The sequence below is a fragment of the Sander vitreus genome, chromosome 22, assembly GCF_031162955.1.
Source record: "Sander vitreus isolate 19-12246 chromosome 22, sanVit1, whole genome shotgun sequence".
Taxonomy (NCBI): domain Eukaryota; kingdom Metazoa; phylum Chordata; class Actinopteri; order Perciformes; family Percidae; genus Sander; species Sander vitreus.
The window spans coordinates 1,265,723-1,288,241 of NC_135876.1; the positions used below are offsets into that span (position 1 = coordinate 1,265,723).

The 22,519-nt window shown below is 43.3% G+C and overlaps 1 protein-coding gene across 1 annotated transcript in view; it reads right to left on the reverse strand.

Moving 5' to 3' along the window:
- Positions 1-19,014, reverse strand: part of gfod1 (glucose-fructose oxidoreductase domain containing 1) — a 60,310-nt gene extending 41,296 nt beyond the window's left edge. The window contains exon 1 of the mRNA XM_078281307.1: positions 18,170-19,014. Coding sequence (XP_078137433.1) covers positions 18,170-18,422 — 253 coding nt within the window. The 5' untranslated portion in view covers positions 18,423-19,014. The remainder of the gene's footprint in view (positions 1-18,169) is intronic.
- Positions 19,015-22,519: the final 3,505 nt, after the last annotated feature.

A 22,519-nucleotide genomic window follows, 5' to 3' on the forward strand; every position in this document is an offset into this window, starting at 1 on the left:
TGTTGCTATACAATTCATTTTCTCAGAAATAATTGCGATTAACAATATGAAACTGTCTCTTTCATTTATTAAATTTACATTTATTAATGTATTACTTTTTTAAACAAATTAAGGTTTTGAATGAATTCCCTGATACATCTTTTGTTATATATATCAGTATATATAGGTCATGTGACCAAGATAATGTAGTAACACAAATACACAGCCTATGAAGTAAACAACGCATCTTTATTCATAGGCCTTAAAGTGCTCATATTATGCACCATATTTTTGTTGTACTGCACATTGCTGCAGCTCCTCTTTTCACCCTGTGTGTTGAGCTCTCTGTTTTAGCTACAGAGTGAGACCTCTCACTGCTGTAACATCTTTGTTGGGAGTCGCACATGCTCAGTAGCTAGGTTAGGACTACTAGCCAGTCAGAAGCAGAGTATGAGGGCGTGCCCTGACAGTACCTAGGTAAGGACTACTAGCCAGTCAGAAGCAGAGTATGAGGGCGTGCCCTGACAGTACCTAGGTAAGGACTACTAGCCAGTCAGAAGCAGAGTATGAGGGCGTGCCCTGACAGTACCTAGGTTAGGACTACTAGCCAGTCAGAAGCAGAGTATGAGGGCGTGCCCTGACAGTACCTAGGTAAGGACTACTAGCCAGTCAGAAGCAGAGTATGAGGGCGTGCCCTGACAGTACCTAGGTAAGGACTACTAGCCAGTCAGAAGCAGAGTATGAGGGCGTGCCCTGACAGTACCTAGGTAAGGACTACTAGCCAGTCAGAAGCAGAGTATGAGGGCGTGCCCTGACAGTACCTAGGTAAGGACTACTAGCCAGTCAGAAGCAGAGTATGAGGGCGTGCCCTGACAGTACCTAGGTAAGGACTACTAGCCAGTCAGAAGCAGAGTATGAGGGCGTGCCCTGACAGTACCTAGGTAAGGACTACTAGCCAGTCAGAAGCAGAGTATGAGGGCGTGTCCCTGACAGTACCTAGGTAAGGACTACTAGCCAGTCAGAAGCAGAGTATGAGGGCGTGCCCTGACAGTACCTAGGTAAGGACTACTAGCCAGTCAGAAGCAGAGTATGAGGGCGTGCCCTGACAGTACCTAGGTAAGGACTACTAGCCAGTCAGAAGCAGAGTATGAGGGCGTGCCCTGACAGTACCTAGGTAAGGACTACTAGCCAGTCAGAAGCAGAGTATGAGGGCGTGCCCTGACAGTACCTAGGTAAGGACTACTAGCCAGTCAGAAGCAGAGTATGAGGGCGTGCCCTGACAGTACCTAGGTAAGGACTACTAGCCAGTCAGAAGCAGAGTATGAGGGCGTGCCCTGACAGTACCTAGGTAAGGACTACTAGCCAGTCAGAAGCAGAGTATGAGGGCGTGCCCTGACAGTACCTAGGTAAGGACTACTAGCCAGTCAGAAGCAGAGTATGAGGGCGTGCCCTGACAGTACCTAGGTAAGGACTACTAGCCAGTCAGAAGCAGAGTATGAGGGCGTGCCCTGACAGTACCTAGGTAAGGACTACTAGCCAGTCAGAAGCAGAGTATGAGGGCGTGCCCTGACAGTACCTAGGTAAGGACTACTAGCCAGTCAGAAGCAGAGTATGAGGGCGTGCCCTGACAGTACCTAGGTAAGGACTACTAGCCAGTCAGAAGCAGAGTATGAGGGCGTGCCCTGACAGTACCTAGGTAAGGACTACTAGCCAGTCAGAAGCAGAGTATGAGGGCGTGCCCTGACAGTACCTAGGTAAGGACTACTAGCCAGTCAGAAGCAGAGTATGAGGGCGTGCCCTGACAGTACCTAGGTAAGGACTACTAGCCAGTCAGAAGCAGAGTATGAGGGCGTGCCCTGACAGTACCTAGGTAAGGACTACTAGCCAGTCAGAAGCAGAGTATGAGGGCGTGCCCTGACAGTACCTAGGTAAGGACTACTAGCCAGTCAGAAGCAGAGTATGAGGGCGTGCCCTGACAGTACCTAGGTAAGGACTACTAGCCAGTCAGAAGCAGAGTATGAGGGCGTGCCCTGACAGTACCTAGGTAAGGACTACTAGCCAGTCAGAAGCAGAGTATGAGGGCGTGCCCTGACAGTACCTAGGTAAGGACTACTAGCCAGTCAGAAGCAGAGTATGAGGGCGTGCCCTGACAGTACCTAGGTAAGGACTACTAGCCAGTCAGAAGCAGAGTATGAGGGCGTGCCCTGACAGTACCTAGGTAAGGACTACTAGCCAGTCAGAAGCAGAGTATGAGGGCGTGCCCTGACAGTACCTAGGTAAGGACTACTAGCCAGTCAGAAGCAGAGTATGAGGGCGTGCCCTGACAGTACCTAGGTAAGGACTACTAGCCAGTCAGAAGCAGAGTATGAGGGCGTGCCCTGACAGTACCTAGGTAAGGACTACTAGCCAGTCAGAAGCAGAGTATGAGGGCGTGCCCTGACAGTACCTAGGTAAGGACTACTAGCCAGTCAGAAGCAGAGTATGAGGGCGTGCCCTGACAGTACCTAGGTAAGGACTACTAGCCAGTCAGAAGCAGAGTATGAGGGCGTGCCCTGACAGTACCTAGGTAAGGACTACTAGCCAGTCAGAAGCAGAGTATGAGGGCGTGCCCTGACAGTACCTAGGTAAGGACTACTAGCCAGTCAGAAGCAGAGTATGAGGGCGTGCCCTGACAGTACCTAGGTAAGGACTACTAGCCAGTCAGAAGCAGAGTATGAGGGCGTGCCCTGACAGTACCTAGGTAAGGACTACTAGCCAGTCAGAAGCAGAGTATGAGGGCGTGCCCTGACAGTACCTAGGTAAGGACTACTAGCCAGTCAGAAGCAGAGTATGAGGGCGTGCCTTGACAGTACCTAGGTAAGGACTACTAGCCAGTCAGAAGCAGAGTATGAGGGCGTGCCCTGACAGTACCTAGGTAAGGACTACTAGCCAGTCAGAAGCAGAGTATGAGGGCGTGCCATGCTAACAGCTAGGTGAGCATTATAACGTGTGTTCCAAAGTGACCACGTGTGTCTCTGAAGTAAAGGCTGGACTACAATAGAGCTGTTTGGAGCAGTTTGTGAACAGTGTTTTCTGTTGGAGATGGTAAGTCCCTTTGGGGGGGACTTTGGGCTTTTTCACTTTGTAAACCTATAACATGCACAAAAAAGATATATAACACAATAAAGGAAAGGGAAAAAGCCAAAAAGCATAATATGAGCACTTTAAGACCTTAGTTAATGTTAGCAATTAATTGCTGTTAAACAAAGAAATGGCTCCCTTACTGGAGAAGTGTCCACCAGGTTTTACTGGAGGTTCTCCGAATTACTAGTCCCTTCAGATGTAACATTCTATACCTGGGTAACTTTCCAAAAGTGATAAATGCTAAAGACAAGAAGCATATGTCCATCTTACTAGCTGCAGGTAGAAAGGCCATAACCCGTAAATGGCTGAAGCAACAGGCTCCTTTGATCGATGACTGGATAGACATAGTTTATGACATATACAAAATGGAGAGATTGACATATTATCTCAAACTTCAGCAAGAAGATTTTGCCAGCTTATGGTTTAAGTGGACCTTATATATTGCTCCCAGAAGAGTAGACTTTATATAATGTATACTATATGCATTTAATTCAAGTACACAGGTCTGTTTCTGGTACCAGACAGCCCTTTTATTGAAGATTATGCACAAGTTATCAAAAGACAGTCAAGCGTTTTGTTTGCTTTCTTTTTTGTATGTGAAATCCATGAGAAATGTGACGGTAATAACCTGGAGGTTGGTCAGATGTTTTTTGATCGTACTAATGTGGACTCTATTGCTTGTCTCTGTGTGTCTTTGTGAATACGTCCCTGACTTGTGTATTTGCTGCCTTGCTTTTGAGAGGGTGGGGGTGTTGGGAAGGATGCAAGGTGTTTTTAATGGTTATTGTTTTTCTCTAATGCTCTGTATACCAATAAAAAATTTAAAAAAAATGGCGATTATGTAAAACAATTGACAATTATGTAATAATTGTTACAGGCCTACTTATTGTGTCTGCTTTACATGAATGTTTACATTTTTTATCGGTTTTATTTTAAATGTTATTGTCTATTTGCTAAAATGCATGCTGTGCACTCGGCCCCGTTAAAAATGAAGGTCTCCCTCAATGGGCCCTGAGTTTTAAATAAAGGTTTGAAATGAAATGACTGAATACTGAATCATTCAAAACATCATCCTGCTCACTGCTGGGGTGCACAGTTACTTTCCTCTCAGTGTATTCATGTATTTGTTTTTCTGTTTAAAAAATATACACATTCATCCCAATAAGACCGAAACCTATAACACCTAGAATTTGCTAAGCACTCGCTGTTCACCCAATGTGGACATGTGACGGTAAAATGCTATATAACAGCTACAAGTCCAGCTGAAATGATTAGACCATTAAACACACAACTGTTTGGATCCTTTACACTTTCTACAACGGGAGGATTGTTCTGCATTGAGTACTACTTTAATTACATTTTCCTGATGATACTTACATACTTTTACTTAAGTAACATTTTCAATGCAGGAAAATAAATTTCAAAAAGTTGTTATGGTGAAAATGTCAGCAAACAGTTGCATATGTACACATCCAGCAGACTGCATTAGCATTCAAAGTCATGTTTCCATCTGCTCGTTGTCAAGTGTAAGGCCAATATCCACACGGATTTTAGCTCTGTTTTGGTCTCCACTGACTCCTCAGGAAAATATCTGACTTTTTAGCTGTTAGCTTTAAGAGTACATGTGAAAATGTATGAAGTGGGGCTGGCCAATATGACAGTATCTGGTTAAAACGATGTCTGTCGTATATATTTATTGTCTATATAGTTTCTATCGCAATGTCAAAAAAAACAGCGGCCTAACTGGCATATGGCAATGTTTACGTTATTTGGATGACACTTTACGTTCTGATCTCATGTTATTTTCATTTTGCACTAAAGTTCTTAATAAAATGAGAAAATACTCATTACCTTTCATTTGTCAAATACTGAATTCACACTGGAGAATACAAAAACATGCTTTACCACATTGGTTATTGCATCTAGACTAGATAAATCTATTTATTTATTAAATGACATGTTATATCGTGATACATATCGTCATCGAGATATGAAATGACCTACTGTATATCGGCGTAAAAGATATGGCCATATGCCCAGCCCTTGTATGAGTAATGGAGGCTGGGTAATTACCCAAACTGCCCATCTACTTTGCTTCAAAATATTATTGGAGCAGGATGAGTATTAGATGCTATTCTTAGACAGCAGCACAGTAGGTCGGTAGGGGCGAGTGGCTCAGACCTGATACCTGATAGTTTCTATCACTGACATGAGAGAGAGATACCATTCATTTTGGATATACTTTAAAAAGGTTTGGGGAGGCCTTTCAGCAGCTCTTTGGATTTCACTGTGAGTGTGTGTGGTTACATTTCTACTTGATGTGATGACAGAATTTGTTCCTTTTCCCAATCTGATAAATAACGGAGCAACGTGATGAAGGGGATTTTACATAAACGTCATGAAGTGCCGTTAACTGCCATAAAAAGATACACTTCCATGCCTGTTGCTCATCGCTGTAGAACCCCCCCAGAGGTCACACCATGCTGCAGGGAACCTCTCCCACCACTTCCTCCTCCCACTGTCAAATCTAAACTGCACAAAGGGACAGAAAGTGCAAATGAAACTCTTGCTTGTGTAACGTTTTCAGTTCAGCTCTCAGATTGCCTCTCAGCATCTGGCCGGCACACAAGCTGCTGCTCCACTCACACACAGCAGGATGAAAACGCACCACAATAAGAGCACAATCTTAAAAAGTGATGTCAACAAAAATAAAAAGCTGAAACAATCAGTCAATTAGTTCATCTACTGAAAATAATCTGCAACTAATTTGACAACTGACTAATTATTTTAATCAACTTACACTCCCTAATATAGTTTCTCAATTGTGATGATTTGCTTGTTGTTTTTTTTTCGTCTTATGTGCTACTAAACTGAATCTATCTATCTGAGGCCATCAATCATTATTTTCTAAGATTTAATACATCAAATGTTAATTGAGAAAATAATCCCCTGATTAATCGATAAGGAACTATTAGTTACAGCCCAGAACTTTCAGACATATCTCATGGTCTCTCATGGAACCTTTTTTTTTTACAGACATTAGAATGATGCCTAAAAACAAAAGCTGTACTCTAAACCTAAAAGACAAAAAAACTGGGGCACCAGCCTTCCTATTTTTCATATTTTTCATATTTTTACAAGCATTGATCCCATGAATAAACTACAGCTCTGAAACACTAAAGAGCTATTACTTCAAGCGACATTAAATATAGATAATAACTAATTCTACTGAGAAACTTACAATCGGCCATACTAAAATGTATCTTAAGGCTCTGACACAGTGTCTGAATTCCTCAGGCTGCAGTATATTGGAAATGCTAATGTATTCGAATGGATCTGAAAAAAAAAACAGACCAAAGAATCCTTCATCCTTCAAAATCCTCTGGTTTAAGAAATCATACTTTCACAAGCTGGTGGCCAAGAAATCCTTCAGCCTCACACAAGTCTGTCTTTGTGTGTGTGTGTGTGTGTGTGTGTGTGTGTGTGTGTGTGTGTGTGTGTGTGTGTGTGTGTGTGTGTGTGTGCGCACAGTGTGAAGTTCCCTGCCTTCCCAACACACCAAGAAAGCCTGAGTTGACATCAGATGCCTCAGGAATGCCATTGTAGTAAGAAAGAGAAAGGAGGAAAAGAAAGTGAGAGAAATCCATATGGAAGGAGAGATGCAGCCCAACAAGACTGACTGGTTTGATGGATTGAGGGGACGAGCCTACTCTGATCAAACCTGAACAACCTGTGGAGCAGTGTTTTTCCACTTTTCCTCATTGCTCAAGTCAATATGGTTAAAGTAGGCATTTCATACTACATGTCTGCTGCGTCAGTTTAAGCGAAATCTCTCTTTAGCAGTTCTGCTTCAAGTTTTAGTGGTTTACGACTCTTTTTTAGCCATCTGAACTTTAGTCATTTGACATCTCTTTTTAGTCATTTTACGTCTCTATTCCGTCATTTCGCATCTTGTTTTGCCTGCTTGCTCTTTGAAGTAATTTAATTGACTCTCCAACAACAAATGTTAACAGTCGTTCATTCAGAGGTTCTGTTCCAGGGCCCATGGGCTTCTACCCAGTAGGCCTGCTCAATAGTCCATCCATGATACTTATATACCAACTAAATATCCCCTTCTGACTATATATTTAGTGTAACATTAAAATGGGCTAAAAGACAAATTAAAGGTGCCATATTGTAAAAGGTGAGATTTCCATGTATTTAAAAAAATTGGGGCATTTTCGGCCTTTATTTGACAGGACAGCTGAAGATGTGAAAGGGGAGAGAGGGGGGGGGAATGACATGCAGCAAAGGGCCGCAGGTCGGAGTTGAACCCTGGCCCGCTGCGTCGAGGACTAAACCTCTATATATGGGCGCCCGCTCTATCAACTGAGCTATCTGGGCGCCCGACCCATGTCTTTTTTTAAAATAATAAATCAGGTCGAGGTACTACTGTATATTAATACTGTGAAAGTATCAAAATGCTCAATCCACAGAGAAATGCACACAGCCCGTATTCAGAAACTGTGCCATCAGGACTTCCGTACAGTTGTGATGTCACAAGTATACTATATATATATATATATATAGGTGGAAAGTGACGCTACAGTGCCGTTACAGTCATCCCCGGCTGCAATGATGGTGCAGAGACACTGGGTTTTTTGGGAGGGGGGCTTAAAAAGACAGGCGCTAAAACAGAGTGTTTCAGACAGAGGGTGAATACACAGACAGTATGAGAAAAATAAAGTGTTTTTTTTTAACATTAAAGCATTTAAACTTGTTCTAGTAGAAACCCAAAATATAACTATGAACCCTAAAATGAGCATAATATGAGACCTTTAAGACAGAAAATAACACAAAACTGTTTTCAAAGCCAGAGTTCACATTCCTCTGTTGAAGAAGGCTGATCACACTTATCAATTTATCTCATGGGGTAAGCAATAAGCCAGCCAAAGGCAGATTACTATCAGCTCACACACCCTGACAGAAGAGGAAGTTAGTTTTGCATTCTCACTGGCCGCTCAGGGCGTGAAACTTTCATGGAGGTGTCATGCATTGTGGTGATGCAATATACTGAAATTCTGACTGACGTATTATGGGGATAATTTCACTGCTCATTTCAGCTGACACTCATTTGAATGACTTTTATTTCTTATGTGTCTACTTTCTATACAATGGTTTTATTGGACTTTTATAACACTGTAATTGAGAGGGTATGCAGAAATCTTAAAAGTACTATGTTAGTATCTCTTCAAAGGTAGAAAATATGTAACATTGTTGTTGTCATGTGAAAACCATATATCTCCAAAACATCAACAATTTAAATATTCATGAGCTCAGACTAACAGCCCTGTTTTCAGCTTTCTGACAATGCTTGTTTTACTTTATACCGGTTTATTTATCTTATCAGAAGTGGGACCCTTAAAGGAACGCATTTAAATACAATGACAAATACACAGTATGTTTGGTATATCAAATATATTAGCAAACATCTTTGCAAGGGCTGAATGATTAATCTAATTCAAACTGACATTGCGATATAATAGAACAAGATTGTCAAATCGCAAAAGCTGCGATCAAAAAAAATAATTGTTTGGTTTTTCATTGATACACAATCTAACCAACAACAGGGTCGGAAACACCTGGCCCTGTGGGCTTACACTCTACGCTCAACGTGACATATATATGAATGAGAGCAGATGAAAAAACAACAGCTTGTAAAATAACACGCGCAAGTTTAAGGCTAGCAGTAATACTGTGCGAAAATGGCCAAGGCCGGGTTTAAGTGCAATCCACATGTTCTCATATAAGATTTTTGTAAGAGCAGCGTTGCTCCTTTAAATACTAGCTCAATGCATAGTGTGGACATAGTGAGTGTGTGGCCGAGCCAGCTAGAGAAAGACGGTGGATCAGAGCAGATGGGTGTTTGCGATCGGAGCAGAGAACAAATTAAAGGTAAAGTTGTAGTAGTAAATGTACTATATGGTTTCAGTTTGTCCATGAATAAATGTTGCAGCTCATCAAGATCCAGCAAAGTGTCCTGCTTCCCAATTGTCGGGTAAAGTGAAAAGAGTTAGCCCCGAAGTAGTCTCGCATTGCCAGACCCTCCTCCACAGCGCTGTGGAGGAGGGTCTGACTAGTCCACACAGCATTCCGGGATGGGAGAAAAACGTGCTCTGGTTTATTGGCATTTCTTCAAACCAATCACAATCGTCTTGGTGCCTCTGCAAAATAGCCTCGGGAAGGAACTTGTTTTGGTGGAATGGGTGTACGTCTAACACCAGACCCCCAACTGAGATGTACAGGTGCTCCTGAATTCTTACAAGGTCCAAAGTAAAGCGCATCAAAACATACATCCTTATACCGCTGAATCGCTGAGTCGTTTAAGCTATAGACCCTTTGCAAACACGTGACCACGACGCCATGACGGACGGCGGAAGCACAGGCTAAACAGTAGTAGACGAGCGGAAAGTTTCATAGTTTCAATCAGTTTGAAATACATAACACACTTATGGCTTCTTCTATTGAACAACAAGTTGTCGTGCCGTTATCGGTCGAGGTAGGGCATCTGGTAGGTGCTCACAAAGAGCAGTATTTGGAGAAGTTGGAGATAGCAGGATTGGATACCGACCCTTAATTCGTTCTCCCTCTGTTTTCACGGACCTTATTAAATCACCGACTCTGCCCGACTTCAGTTCACACGATCTGTACCACTGTGTGGTAAACGGGGTACCCCCATATACTGGTGCTGATCTGTACCACTGTGTGGTAAACGGGGTACCCCCATATACTGGTGCTGATCTGTACCACTGTGTGGTAAACGGGGTACCCCCATATACTGGTGCTGATCTGTACCACTGTGTGGTAAACGGGGTACCCCCATATACTGGTGCTGATCTCAAAGCTTTTAAAAGTCTGGATGCTTCCCAGTTCTTTGTAGCTGGCTGGGTTACAGGTACGCGATGCTATGCTAACGGCGGGGGGAGATACCTCATAATGGCAAATATAAGACATCAAGCTAGGGTTTATTTTGTATTAACATCTATTCTTTACTTAAGTTAAGATTTATATAACACGTAGCCCATGTTTTTAGAGGACATGGTCGGTCGCGATGGGCAGCAGCTATCTAGCAGTCCAAAGCTAGCTCGTCAGCTAGCCGGGGTAGGAGCTCCGCAGACCCGCATTTAACTTTTGTTTTTTTTTTCGCCTTTTTGAAGCAAGTTTCCGTGCCATGTCATCTTTAATTTAACCAATATTTTTTTGTATGTGTGTTAAGTTAAATGATCAAGGAAACGGATTTCTTTTTTGGATATGTAGCTAGGTCAGTGAATAACCGATGTTAGCTAGTTATGTGGGTCATCATCGGGTTGGTCCTGTTAGCAGGAACAGCTGGTTAGCACGGCAGCTAGCTAGGTGGTTGAAGATAATTTTATTTATCACTGATTTAAAACAGGAAGGCAATACATACACATGCTTGTGTTGGTGAGGATTACTCTGCAGATTGTGAATGTGAGAACACAAACACGAACGAAAACGTATGCGTTTAGCATCCGTCATGGCGTTCATAATTTGCGCGAGTGGAGGGTGATGTCACGTGCAAAGGGTCTATAGTGCGTAGTTTCTGTCTCCCCCATGAGGAATTCGAAGTAATGACAACAAAACTGTCGGCGCGTCCACGTGATACAAGCCTTCCATGATCGCGCACAGCCCCCACCCCTCCTCCACACAGTTACTAGTAACCAAGGAGGACACGGAGAATAAAAAACTGTAAAAAAGATAATTATGTTCACTCGAGTTTCTGCGCATGAAAGTTGCCGGACGACACCAGTTTCTGAACATAGTCCTACTGAGAAATCCAGAGAGAGTTGTGTGGAGCTGATAGTCTGAATTAGTCTTAAATGCTTTCCTCAGTTTGATGTCATTGAAAATGAACTTTTCTTTTTGAGTTTTCTGTTGGTCAGACAAAGATGTCAACTTGAGCAGCATTTGTCACTTTATAGGTACAATAATCAATAGATCAATCAAAAATAAACAACAGGCCTATCCATATTGAAAAATAATCATAAATGATTACCCAACATATTATAATATAAATACTGACACCAATATCAGCCAGTAAAGTAGCCTCACCAATACGTACACAGTGAACTCCAATTTTGACTTTTTGTATGATAATTGAAACCAGGTTCAACAGAATTTGCAAACACTGTTTGTAATCCAACAGAACATGAATAGGATTGGATACCAGACTTGGCTGGGGAGGAGAGGAGGTTGGGAAAGGAACAAGCAGCGCTCACACAATGGAGCTGTGAGGAAATGAGCTGAGAGGAAGGAGAGAAAGAATGGTCATTGACTGGTTTGCGGTGGCTGGTGTACAGGTTGAGTCAAGTTCACTGGGACATGATTAGTGATTCTGGCTCAGGATCAGCTGGCTTGTGCAACTTTCATACAGGGTTACATTTGGACTTTACAAACACTGACACATGCCATTTTTTTCCCTAGGTTTGTGGAAGGGGGGGGGAGGGTCCTCCCTCAAGAAAATGTAAATTTTTTTCAATGGAAGAAATATGCAATTTCACATTATTTTGGACCATTATTATTATCATATCTGTGTCTAAAACATTAGAAAAGCTAGAGAAGATAATGAATAAAAAACATGCAAGTTTAAAGGCAAAACGTGCTAAAGAAGTCCACTGGGGACCGACTACAATCATCAGATCTGAGAGAAGTCTTTTAGTAAGATTCTCAGGACTGATGTTACATTCATTCGGCTTAGGTGGAGACTAGTCTATATCCTGGACATTCCACTTCTGGTATTGCTCCATTGCCGAAGCAAATTCCGCCGGATTTCACTCATTTTTGGCCAGATGTCCGTCACCTTCCTCTTTCTCTGTGTTGGCGTTCTAAACGGTGGATTTGTGAGGACTATGGTTAACTGCTCCTCAGATCTCTGCAGGGTAAATCCAGACAGCTAGCTAGACTATCTGTCCAATCTGAGTTTTCTGTTGCACGACTAAAACTACTTTTGAACGTCCACATGTTCCACCAAAACAAGTTCCTTCCTGAGACTATTTTGCAGAGGCACCGTGGCTCCGTGCTTAGCACCACCCATGACAATTGTGATTGGTTTAAAGAAATGACAATAAACCAGAGCACGTTTTTCTCCTATCCCAGAATCCGGTGTGGACTAGCCAGACCCTCCTTAGGAAAGAGATTTATTTCCTCAACAGTAAAGTGTGTGTTTGCCCTATGATTTAGCGGGTGTATATATATTGACATTAGTGTGGTCATGGTATAAACAAACACCATCTACTGTACTTCAGGGCCTGTCCCTCTTGTTAGCTCACGCTGCCACTCCACAGAATTTACTGAAGCCGACGAGCAAACAGTAGCAGCAGTGTCAGAGTGAATGGAGCCACAGAGGCCTTATCTTGATGCTGGGATGCCGAGGCAGAAGTTACACGTTTACATTGGGAGTCACAGGCTACTTTATGGACATTTTTTCAACCACGGCAATATGCGGAAGCCCTTTAGAAACACCCAATTCAACTAGTTAGTAGTGCTGCTCTATTATGGGAAAAATCATAATCACAAATATTTTGGTCAATATTGAAATCACAATTATTTAACACAATTACTCATTGACTTTTGGAAAAATGTTGCAATTATTGTATCTAAAAAACAGCGTAAAAGTTGAACAAATCAACAGTGAAAACACCTTGAACTGTGAAATTCCCCTTCATACCACTCCCTATGAACTTGTTTCTCTCATTTAGAACACAAGACAAAATAAGAGTTAACTTGCAAAATGTAATGTGCGAAATAATCGTTTTTCTCGATTACTCTGTTTTTGTGATAGTTAGGAACAGAAAGCGTAATCACGATTAAAATGTTGATTAATTGCACAGCCCTACTAGTTATGCCTGCAGATGGATGTGGCCCTTTTAATTCAAACTCTGCATGCTTATTAAGAGGAAAACTTGCAATTTATGACATTCAAAAACATCCCGTGCTACACATCAAAAAGTCGGATGACCAACCATGACATTCAGCTAAGGTCAAAAGGAGCACACATCAGCCGAGTCCAGTCACAAGACCTATTCCATAAGAGTCCCTCTGCAGCTCAGACTCCCGCAGCTCTTCCCTCTCCCATGCCCAACTCTAGATTGCAGATCAAATTCCCATTTGTTTTTCTATCTAGTGATGAAGATCATGTGTTATGATTGAAAGCTCCAGAACAACTACAATGGCTCATTTTGGTTTTTAGACAGTTGGTTGATGTCACTTTGGGCTCTGGGAAATTGTGTTTTATAAATGTGTTAATCGTAAAAATTCTCAGCTGAATCAATAATGAAGACCATCACTACTTGCAGCCCTGCTGTCCTCCCCCAAAAAACTGGTTTGTAGCTAAGATCCAATGTGTTTCACCCAGTTACTCCCTGGATGCTAAGTATCTTTAGACCCACTTGTTTTTCAGCCACAAACCTGACCTATTCAAGCTTACTGCCAGCTGAGCTCTGCTGCCAAACTGTGGGGTAAATAAAGCCTGTGTGGAGTACAGCTCAGTAGTCCTTGCCTCCGTTCTTTCACAGCGACTCAACAGTTCCCGAATGGGATCTCCAAAATAAGCTGCATTGCTCCAGATTTAAACTAGAACAACCTCTCTTTGTGCGTCTATCTTTTCTTGCATTCAGGCATCTTCTGTGTCTGCCAGTTTCACTAACACAGGTTAAGTTTAGCATTTCACCAAGGGCTTTGTTTAATGGGGAGTCCCCTAAACCCACATCCAGTTTTGCTGTGGGCTTGTTTCCTTAGCAATACAATGAAGACAAGCAGGCCTCTTTTAATACAATACATTAACATCACACAGGCAGGACATTTTGATGTGCTGAGAGAGAAACTGTAGCCTATCCTGTCAGAGAAGGTCACAATATTTAAATCCTGTGCTCGAGGGAGGGAATTATAAATTCAACTTTCAACTTTGTTTTGTCCCCTGTGGGCAATTACAGCAAGGCAATCTTGAAAACAACATAGACATTCAATACAGAAGGAGATGGCGGGTCCCTAAATATCAGTGGGCTAGAAGACCAACAATAGTCACCAGTGACCGACTTTTACCAACTTTCCCATTTCCCAGTGTACAAAGCACAGCATCAATAACATCTAAAAAAGCGGCAGAATAACAATAAAAATACACACAGTAAAGTCGAAGGGACATTCTTGCCTCTACTCGACAGTTAGCGTTACTGCACACACTGCTGCACCTGAAGACGAGTCCAGGTAGAGCTGGGTGATATGGAGAAAATCAAATATCACGATATTGGTAAACAAATACCTCGATGTGTACCGTGCGCGTAAATCCCAGGGGGGTCGGGGGGGGTCAGGACCCCCCCACATCTAATGGTTGTCCCCCCCCCCCTAGAAATATCATTAAAACAATGCTGTGTATTGTAAATAACATGATGATGTATACTTAAAATATCTGTGTAAGTAGTAAAACAATACAAACCCCCAAAAATGCTTTTTAAGTTTAAAAACATTTTGAGTCCCCCCTCCCTTGCCTCACAGTGGTTTGGTCCACTGCCTGCTGTACCTTAGGATCTGCACTAGACTCCCAGTCCCATCAGGTAGTGACAGGAGTGTAGTAAGTAGGCAGTTCAAGGCTGTTTTATTCACATTAAACATCAGATGAAGTTGTTCTTTTCTCAAATAGAAATGATGCTGAGTAATTAATGAATTAGTCATGACAAAAAGTTTGCTATGTTAGTGTAATATAATGTAACGTTACCTAGCTTGTTTAATAGCTTGTTGGATAGAAATGCACCCACTACAACTAACGTTACCACGGCGATAAGCCTAACGTTATGTATGTGAACTGATATTAGGGTTAATATTGAAGATCTACAGTTGTGTTTTGCTCAATATGAAGTTAAGTGGCTGATCAGTTAAATATATATCCTCTGTCCCAGAAGAAACCTAATACTTATGTGGAGGACGCAAGATCATTTCATAATTATAATATAACCACGTGGTGAACCTATGAACCTAACTCATATTTAGACATCTGACGTTAAAGATTTGTGTTGTTGTTGCTCAGATAAAATGACAACAGACATAAGATCCTTTTTCAGTAGGCTTACACCAAAACGCCAAGTAAGTACAATAAGTCCTCATAGCAAGACAATTTGGTAACATCTTTATAAGAATGGGTGCTTATGGAAATACTAACGTCACTATGTCACAGGCAAAGGAGACAGAAACACCTGAGGAACAGGGAGACCAGGGCCAGTCAGGTGTAGAGTCTCAGGGAGACCAGGGCCAGTCAAGTGTAGAGTCTCGGGGAGACCAGGGCCAGTCAGGTGTAGAGTCTCAGGGAGACCAGGGCCAGTCAAGTGTAGAGTCTCGGGGAGACCAGGGCCAGTCAGGTGGAGAGTCTCGGGGAGACCAGGGACAGTCAGATGGAGAGTCTCAGGGAGACCAGGGCCAGTCAGGTGGAGAGTCTCAGGGAGACCAGGGCCAGTCAGGTGGAGAGTCTCAGGGAGACCAGGGCCAGTCAGGTGTAGAGTCTCAGGGGAGACCAGGGACAGTCAGGTGGAGAGTCTCGGGAGACCAGGGACAGTCAGGTGGAGAGTCTCAGGGAGACCAGGGCCAGTCAGGTGGAGAGTCTCAGGGAGACCAGGGCCAGTCAGGTGTAGAGTCTCGGGGAGACCAGGGCCAGTCAAGTGTAGAGTCTCGGGGAGACCAGGGACAGACAGGTGGAGAGTCTCGGGGAGACCAGGGCCAGTCAGGTGGAGAGTCTCGGGGAGACCAGGGACAGTCAGGTGGAGAGTCTCGGGTAGACCAGGGACAGTCAGGTGGAGAGTCTCAGGGAGACCAGGGACAGTCAGGTATAGAGTCTCAGGGAGACCTGGGACAGTCAGGTGTAGAGTCTCGGGGAGACCAGGGACAGACAGGTGTAGAGTCTCGGGGAGACCAGGGACAGACAGGTGGAGAGTCTCGGGGAGACCAGGGACAGACAGGTGTAGAGTCTCAGGGAGACCAGGGACAGACAGGTGGAGAGTCTCAGGGAGACCAGGGCCAGTCAGGTGGAGAGTCTCAGGGAGACCAGGGCCAGTCAGGTGGAGAGTCTCGGGGAGACCAGGGACAGTCAGGTGGAGAGTCTCGGGGAGACCAGGGACAGTCAGGTGGAGAGTCTCAGGGAGACCAGGGACAGACAGGTGTAGAGTCTCAGGGAGACCAGGGACAGACAGGTGGAGAGTCTCAGGGAGACCAGGGCCAGTCAGGTGTAGTCTCGGGGAGACCAGGGACCGTCAGGTGGAGAGTCTCAGGGAGACCAGGGCCAGTCAGGTGGAGAGTCTCGGGGAGACCAGGGCCAGTCAAGTGTAGAGTCTCGGGGAGACCAGGGACAGACAGGTGTAGAGTCTCGGGGAGACCAGGGACAGTCAGATGGAGAGTCTCGGGGAGACCAGGGACAGTCAGGTGGAGAGTCTCGGGTAGACCAGGGACAGTCAGGTGGAGAGTCTCAGGGAGACCAGGGACAGTCAGGTATAGAGTCTCAGGGAGACCAGGGACAGTCAGGTGGAGAGTCTCAGGGAGACCAGGGACAGTCAGGTATAGAGTCTCAGGGAGACCTGGGACAGTCAGGTGTAGAGTCTCGGGGAGACCAGGGACAGACAGGTGTAGAGTCTCGGGGAGACCAGGGACAGACAGGTGTAGAGTCTCAGGGAGACCAGGGACAGACAGGTGGAGAGTCTCAGGGAGACCAGGGCCAGTCAGGTGTAGTCTCGGGGAGACCAGGGACCGTCAGGTGGAGAGTCTCAGGGAGACCAGGGCCAGTCAGGTGTAGAGTCTCGGGGAGACCAGGGCCAGTCAGGTGGAGAGTCTCGGGGAGACCAGGGCCAGTCAGGTGGAGAGTCTCGGGGAGACCAGGGACAGTCAGGTATAGAGTCTCAGGGAGACCTGGGACAGACAGGTGTAGAGTCTCAGGTAAGTGTGTTGAGCTCAGTTCATATTTTTGGAGGTGTGTGTCTGTCAGGGTGAGCAGATGATCTTCACCAGTGACTCACTCATTTACATTATGATCAGCTAATTTAACAAGTGTAAAAAAGTATTGTATTTCTTTTATATGGGGACACTTTTTAAAAATTAGTCATTATGTTTTAAGGTATTTTTGTGGCTTGATTGTAAACAACTTAAAAATAAATACATGAATTTAAAGAAGAATATTTTGGTCAATATAGTCATCTTTTTTATTGAATCAAGAGAAACACTGAAAAGAAGGATAATGGTACAGTCTCCATGCTACACTAATGATAGTTTTAAGGCTTTCCTCTGTGAACACGTCCTCTACCAGTAGAATTGGCTGAATTATTTGTGTCCCCTTCAAAAACTGCTCTTCCGAAATGTTATGTTTATTGTCCCCCCCTACTGTTCGATCAGATTTACGCCCATGGTACCGTGTGACGATATTTTAGGGTTGACAAATGATGCTTTAACAAAATATCCTCACAAATAGATTTAAGATAAATAGCCATCAATAATGTGGACATAAGTCGGTAAAGGCAAATAATAGAAAGCAGTCTTGTAAAGTCAGAAAATGACATCACTTTACTGTCATGTAGCCTTCAAAAACCAGGAAAAGACAACACTTAAGTCCTATTACGATATTACGTTGGGTAAGCAAGGCCCTACTTTTGGAGTATCGTATTAAGATCGTAATTACGATATCCAAAATCTAAGACGATATCTAGTCTCAAATCACGATATCGATACAATATCGATATATTGCCCAGCCCTAAGTCCAGGGCAGGGCCTTGCTCAAGAGCACTGTAGCTGCAATCCTGAGGCCAACAGCAGCAGCCTCACATAAGTCAGCCAAGAGGGCAGCTTCATTATGATCTAAACTCCAACCTCACTGGACTTTTAGTCTGCTCCACTGCAGGACAATAAACCCACAAAGTTGATAAGCGAGTGGCCCGGTGTACTGCCTGTCAGCTCGCCAACCACCATTGAACCATCTATCCAAGCCACACCACACCAGGGCCGCAGCATCCATCCCTCCCGCCCGCCCAGCAGCTGCAGGACTCACCCAGCGTTTTGACTGCGATCTGCCGCGTCAGAGGAGGCGGCAGGTTGATGCAAACCAAATCCACATCCTGATGCAGCAGCACGTCGTCGATCCGGTTGGTGTAAAACGGTACGTTCATCTCCTTGGCCAGCTCCTCCGCCTCCTCCTGTGTCCGGCCCCACAGCGCTTTGACGGCGAAGCCTTCGTTCTTCAACAGCGGGATGATCACCCTGGTGGTCAGGCTGGTGCCGAACACGCCGACCCCTGGAAGCATGGCTCGTTTTTTTGTGTTGTTTTTGTCTTTATCTAGTTCTCTCTGTTTTCAGTTTGTTTAAACAGCTCTGGATGACGCCAGATCTGCTGCTGCTGCTGCCGCGGCGGCGGCGGCTGAACGGGAGGGACGCGGCGGATGGGACCGTCAGGTTGGCCATCCACCTGCAGCCAAACACCCGCTGTGCTGCATTTTTCCCGTCGCTCCGGCTCTGCGATCGGGCATGTAATGTCGTTATTACCCCACGGAAAATAATCCTAAAACAGATTGAAAACCGGGACAGGCTTCCTCCGCGTTAAAAAGAACAATTTAAATGCACCATTCCGGGTCTTTACCTCGTCCACGTCTGACAGCGATCAGCGCACTGACTGCACCAAGCGGTAAAGGGCATGTCACCTCCTTCCTGGGTTTGGTATTCCTTTTCGAGCGGTCCCCTCCCTTCGGGTGAAGCGAGAAGGAATCAAATGAGAGCCAGAAAGGTGCTTTATCTGACGGCTCGCTGACACAAACACGGCCGCCGCTTTCTGTCCGCGAGATCCGGCTGCAGCAGCGCTACTATGCTCAAGGCTGCTGTTGATGTTGCAGCTCAGACCTGCGCGGTCAAGTCAGAGACAGTAACAGGAAGCGCTAATTGTAAAGGATTTTCAATATAAAAGCGTCAATAACACGAATAGATTCAATATTTCATACACCATTGTAGCTTATGTATTGAGTAGGCTATTAGAAGATGTGTAAAAAAATACAGCGATACACTGATATTCAGTTTTAAATCATTTTTATTTTTGTTTTAATTACATACCCTTAAAGCATAGGTAAATGTAAAGCAATCTGAATCTGCATGACCAATCAGCTCCACTATGTATATGGACTCTGATACTCATAGTGCACTGCATTTTTTGCTTTAATTATTATTAGCACGGTCTCTTTAATTATCGTGAGAGGACAGTTTAGATTGTGTTGGTTATGTTTTGCCTGTTATCATTGTTATTCCTGTACATATTTATTTATTTATTTATTGATGAGAAGTAATTTTTTTGTTATTCAGCATTGCCCTTGGCTTTCCAAACACTGTCAGTGAGCTACTTGTTTTGTTATTATTATTGTTATTATTATTATTATAACAAATAAATTGGAGTGGGAGTGTTAGGCTACAAATGTTACACTTTTATTTTATTGACAACCTTGGACAATTTCCGGTCTTTTTCTGTCTATCTTTGTGTCATTTGACGTAGCTTTTACCGCGCTCTCCTCCCCAGTTTAACCCTTCGGCTGCTGGAGAGAAATAATAACAATCACTCTAATATTCCTTCACTATCAGTGGTGGAATGTTACTACATTTACTCAAGTACTATACTTAAGTACAAATGTTGAGGTACTTGTTGTATCACAGTAGCCTATAAAGTAAACTAGCCAACAATATAACGGCTACTAGTCCAGCTGAGAGGATCAGACCATTAAACACACAGCTGGTTGGTCCTTTACACTTTCTACAACGGGAGGAGAGTTCTGCATCGAGTACTTTGAGTACATTCTCCTGATGAAACTTACATACTTTGACTAAAGTAACATTTTCAATGCGGGACTTTTACTTATACTTCTTCCACCACTGCTTTTTATGATAGTTCAGGTGAAGTTAAAGTGCACTTGCTTTGCTTTATGTTATCTTTATCTCAGCATTTATGTGTTAATGTGTTGTAATATTGTTGTGTATATTTCCTTAAGGGAAAGTGACACTAGAGACATTTTTTGTAAAAGTGCTATGTTCACATGAACAGTGGTTCCAGAAGTCCAAAAAAAACAGTTTGTCAGAATACAGCATAGAAAATCTGCTTAGAAATATAGGAAATATTGGACAGGATAGAACAACACAATGTAATTCTGCTAAATAAAAACATTACATTCATTATTAGTTTGACTTGTTTTCATTTTAAACAAATTGTTTATCTGAATACAATACACATGTTCTATGGGCTCAGTCTGCCACTTTAAAAAACTCGCACATCCAAATGACAGCCTTTTGCCCGGCAGGACCTCTGCTGACCTACAGCTGATGGGATTATCAACAACATTTCAATGGATGGGGGGAAAAAATGAGCGTCATAGCTGGAATCAATATGGGCACAAGCATACAACATGACACTGAAGTGCACACATCACGTAACTGTTATTTTTGTCCACAGTGCCGTGCTGCTGCTGAGAATCAACAAGGAAATGTCTTTGTGCCTTTCAGTCTTAGTCTCACACACACATCTGTACGGTTTGAACACACATCAGGCCGCGCTGTCAACATCCAGCGTCTCCTATTGATTTGGTCAACAAAGCGCAGGACAAACAGACGAGAGAGACAGTAGCTTGCAGGCTGCAAGAGGTGAAAGGTTAGCAAAGACCAAAACTCAAGGGTGTTCTTGTCAGAGAATATTTGGCAGAATGTGTGACTGTGCATTTATTCTGCTTAAAATCAAAGGCCCCGGCTGCTGGCAGCTGAAGCCTTTTTGAACTCTGGATTATTTGGTAACAGGATTCAGGGTGTTGTTGCAATCAGCTATACGTAACTTCCTCCTCACGTTACAGCAGTACAACATACGACAAGCCAGAGAGCAACTATTAGCTTTCAAAAGAAGTCAATACTTCTTCCTGCACCATACATAATGAATGCAAAAATGGTAATGGGACAGGCCAGCTGATGTAACTAACTTGTAAACATGAAAAGCATCATGTTCCAACACAGTCTCCCTCTCTTTTTTTTCTCTGTCACGCTCTAATTGAATCAGATGTTGTTATGGTTCGTTTGTGTGAGACAGATTGTGTCACCAGTTGGGGTCAGGCCTGGGCGCTGGATAGCTGATCATCCAGTTAGATAGAAGGGGAGGAGCAGGCTGACACCTCCCACAGCAGAGGGGCTGAAAGATAACCTGACAGCCTGCTGCAAAGAGAGTTGATGCCAGTGGACTACTACAGGCCGGTAAACGTATCGCTGTGTCGACAAGCATTTGGAACTATCTCTCTGGACGTTGTCTGATACAAAAATGTGCCCATGCTTGATTTGGCTCAGAGATAAATGTCTATATACTGTCTCAGTGTCAGGCACTGAGCTGCAGATTGAAGGTGGTTTAAAGGGAAGGGAAGGCTTCCCTCTGGTGGATGAATGCTGTTCCACCAATGAGACTACGGGTCTGCACATTCACCAGCTGTCACTCACTTCAGCGGTGGAAGAAGAATTCTGATCCTTTACTTAAGTAAAAGTACTAATACCACACTTTAGAAAATACTCTGTTACAAGTAAAAGTCTAGCATCAGCAGGAAAATGTACTTGAAGTATTAAAAGTAAAAGTACTCAATGCAGATAAAATCCTCCCATTTGAGAAAGTGGAAAACAAAAAAAGGCTTGGAAAGAGTCAAAAAAGCTTCAGAGGCGTCAATTAAAGCGTTAAAAAGAACGTTAAAAAGAACGTCAAAAGCATCGAAAAAAAGCTTCAAATTTAATGGTCTGATCCTCTCAGCTGGACTAGTAGCTGTTATATTGTTGGCTAGTTTACTTTAGAATAAAACATCAGATTTATAAACTACATGTGTTCTGTGAGCAGGAATCTTAATGTGTAAAGTAACTAGTAACTAAAGTAACTAGTAACTAAAGCTGGAACAGATGAATGTAGTGGAGTAACTAAAGTAACTAGTAACTAAAGCTGGAACAGATGAATGTAGTGGAGTAACTAAAGTAACTAGTAACTAAAGCTGGAACAGATGAATGTAGTGGAGTAACTAAAGTAACTAGTAAGTAAAGTAACTAGTAACTAAAGCTGGAACAGATGAATGTAGTAGAGTAACTAAAGTAACTAGTAACTAAAGCTGGAACAGATGAATGTAGTGGAGTAACTAAAGTAACTAGTAACTAAAGCTGGAACAGATGAATATAGTGGAGTAACTAAAGTAACTAGTAACTAAAGTAACTAGTAAGTAAAGTAACTAGTAACTAAAGCTGGAACAGATGAATGTAGCGGAGTAACTAAAGTAACTAGTAACTAAAGCTGGAACAGATGAATGTAGCGGAGTAACTAAAGTAACTAGTAACTAAAGCTGAACAGATGAATGTAGCGGAGTAA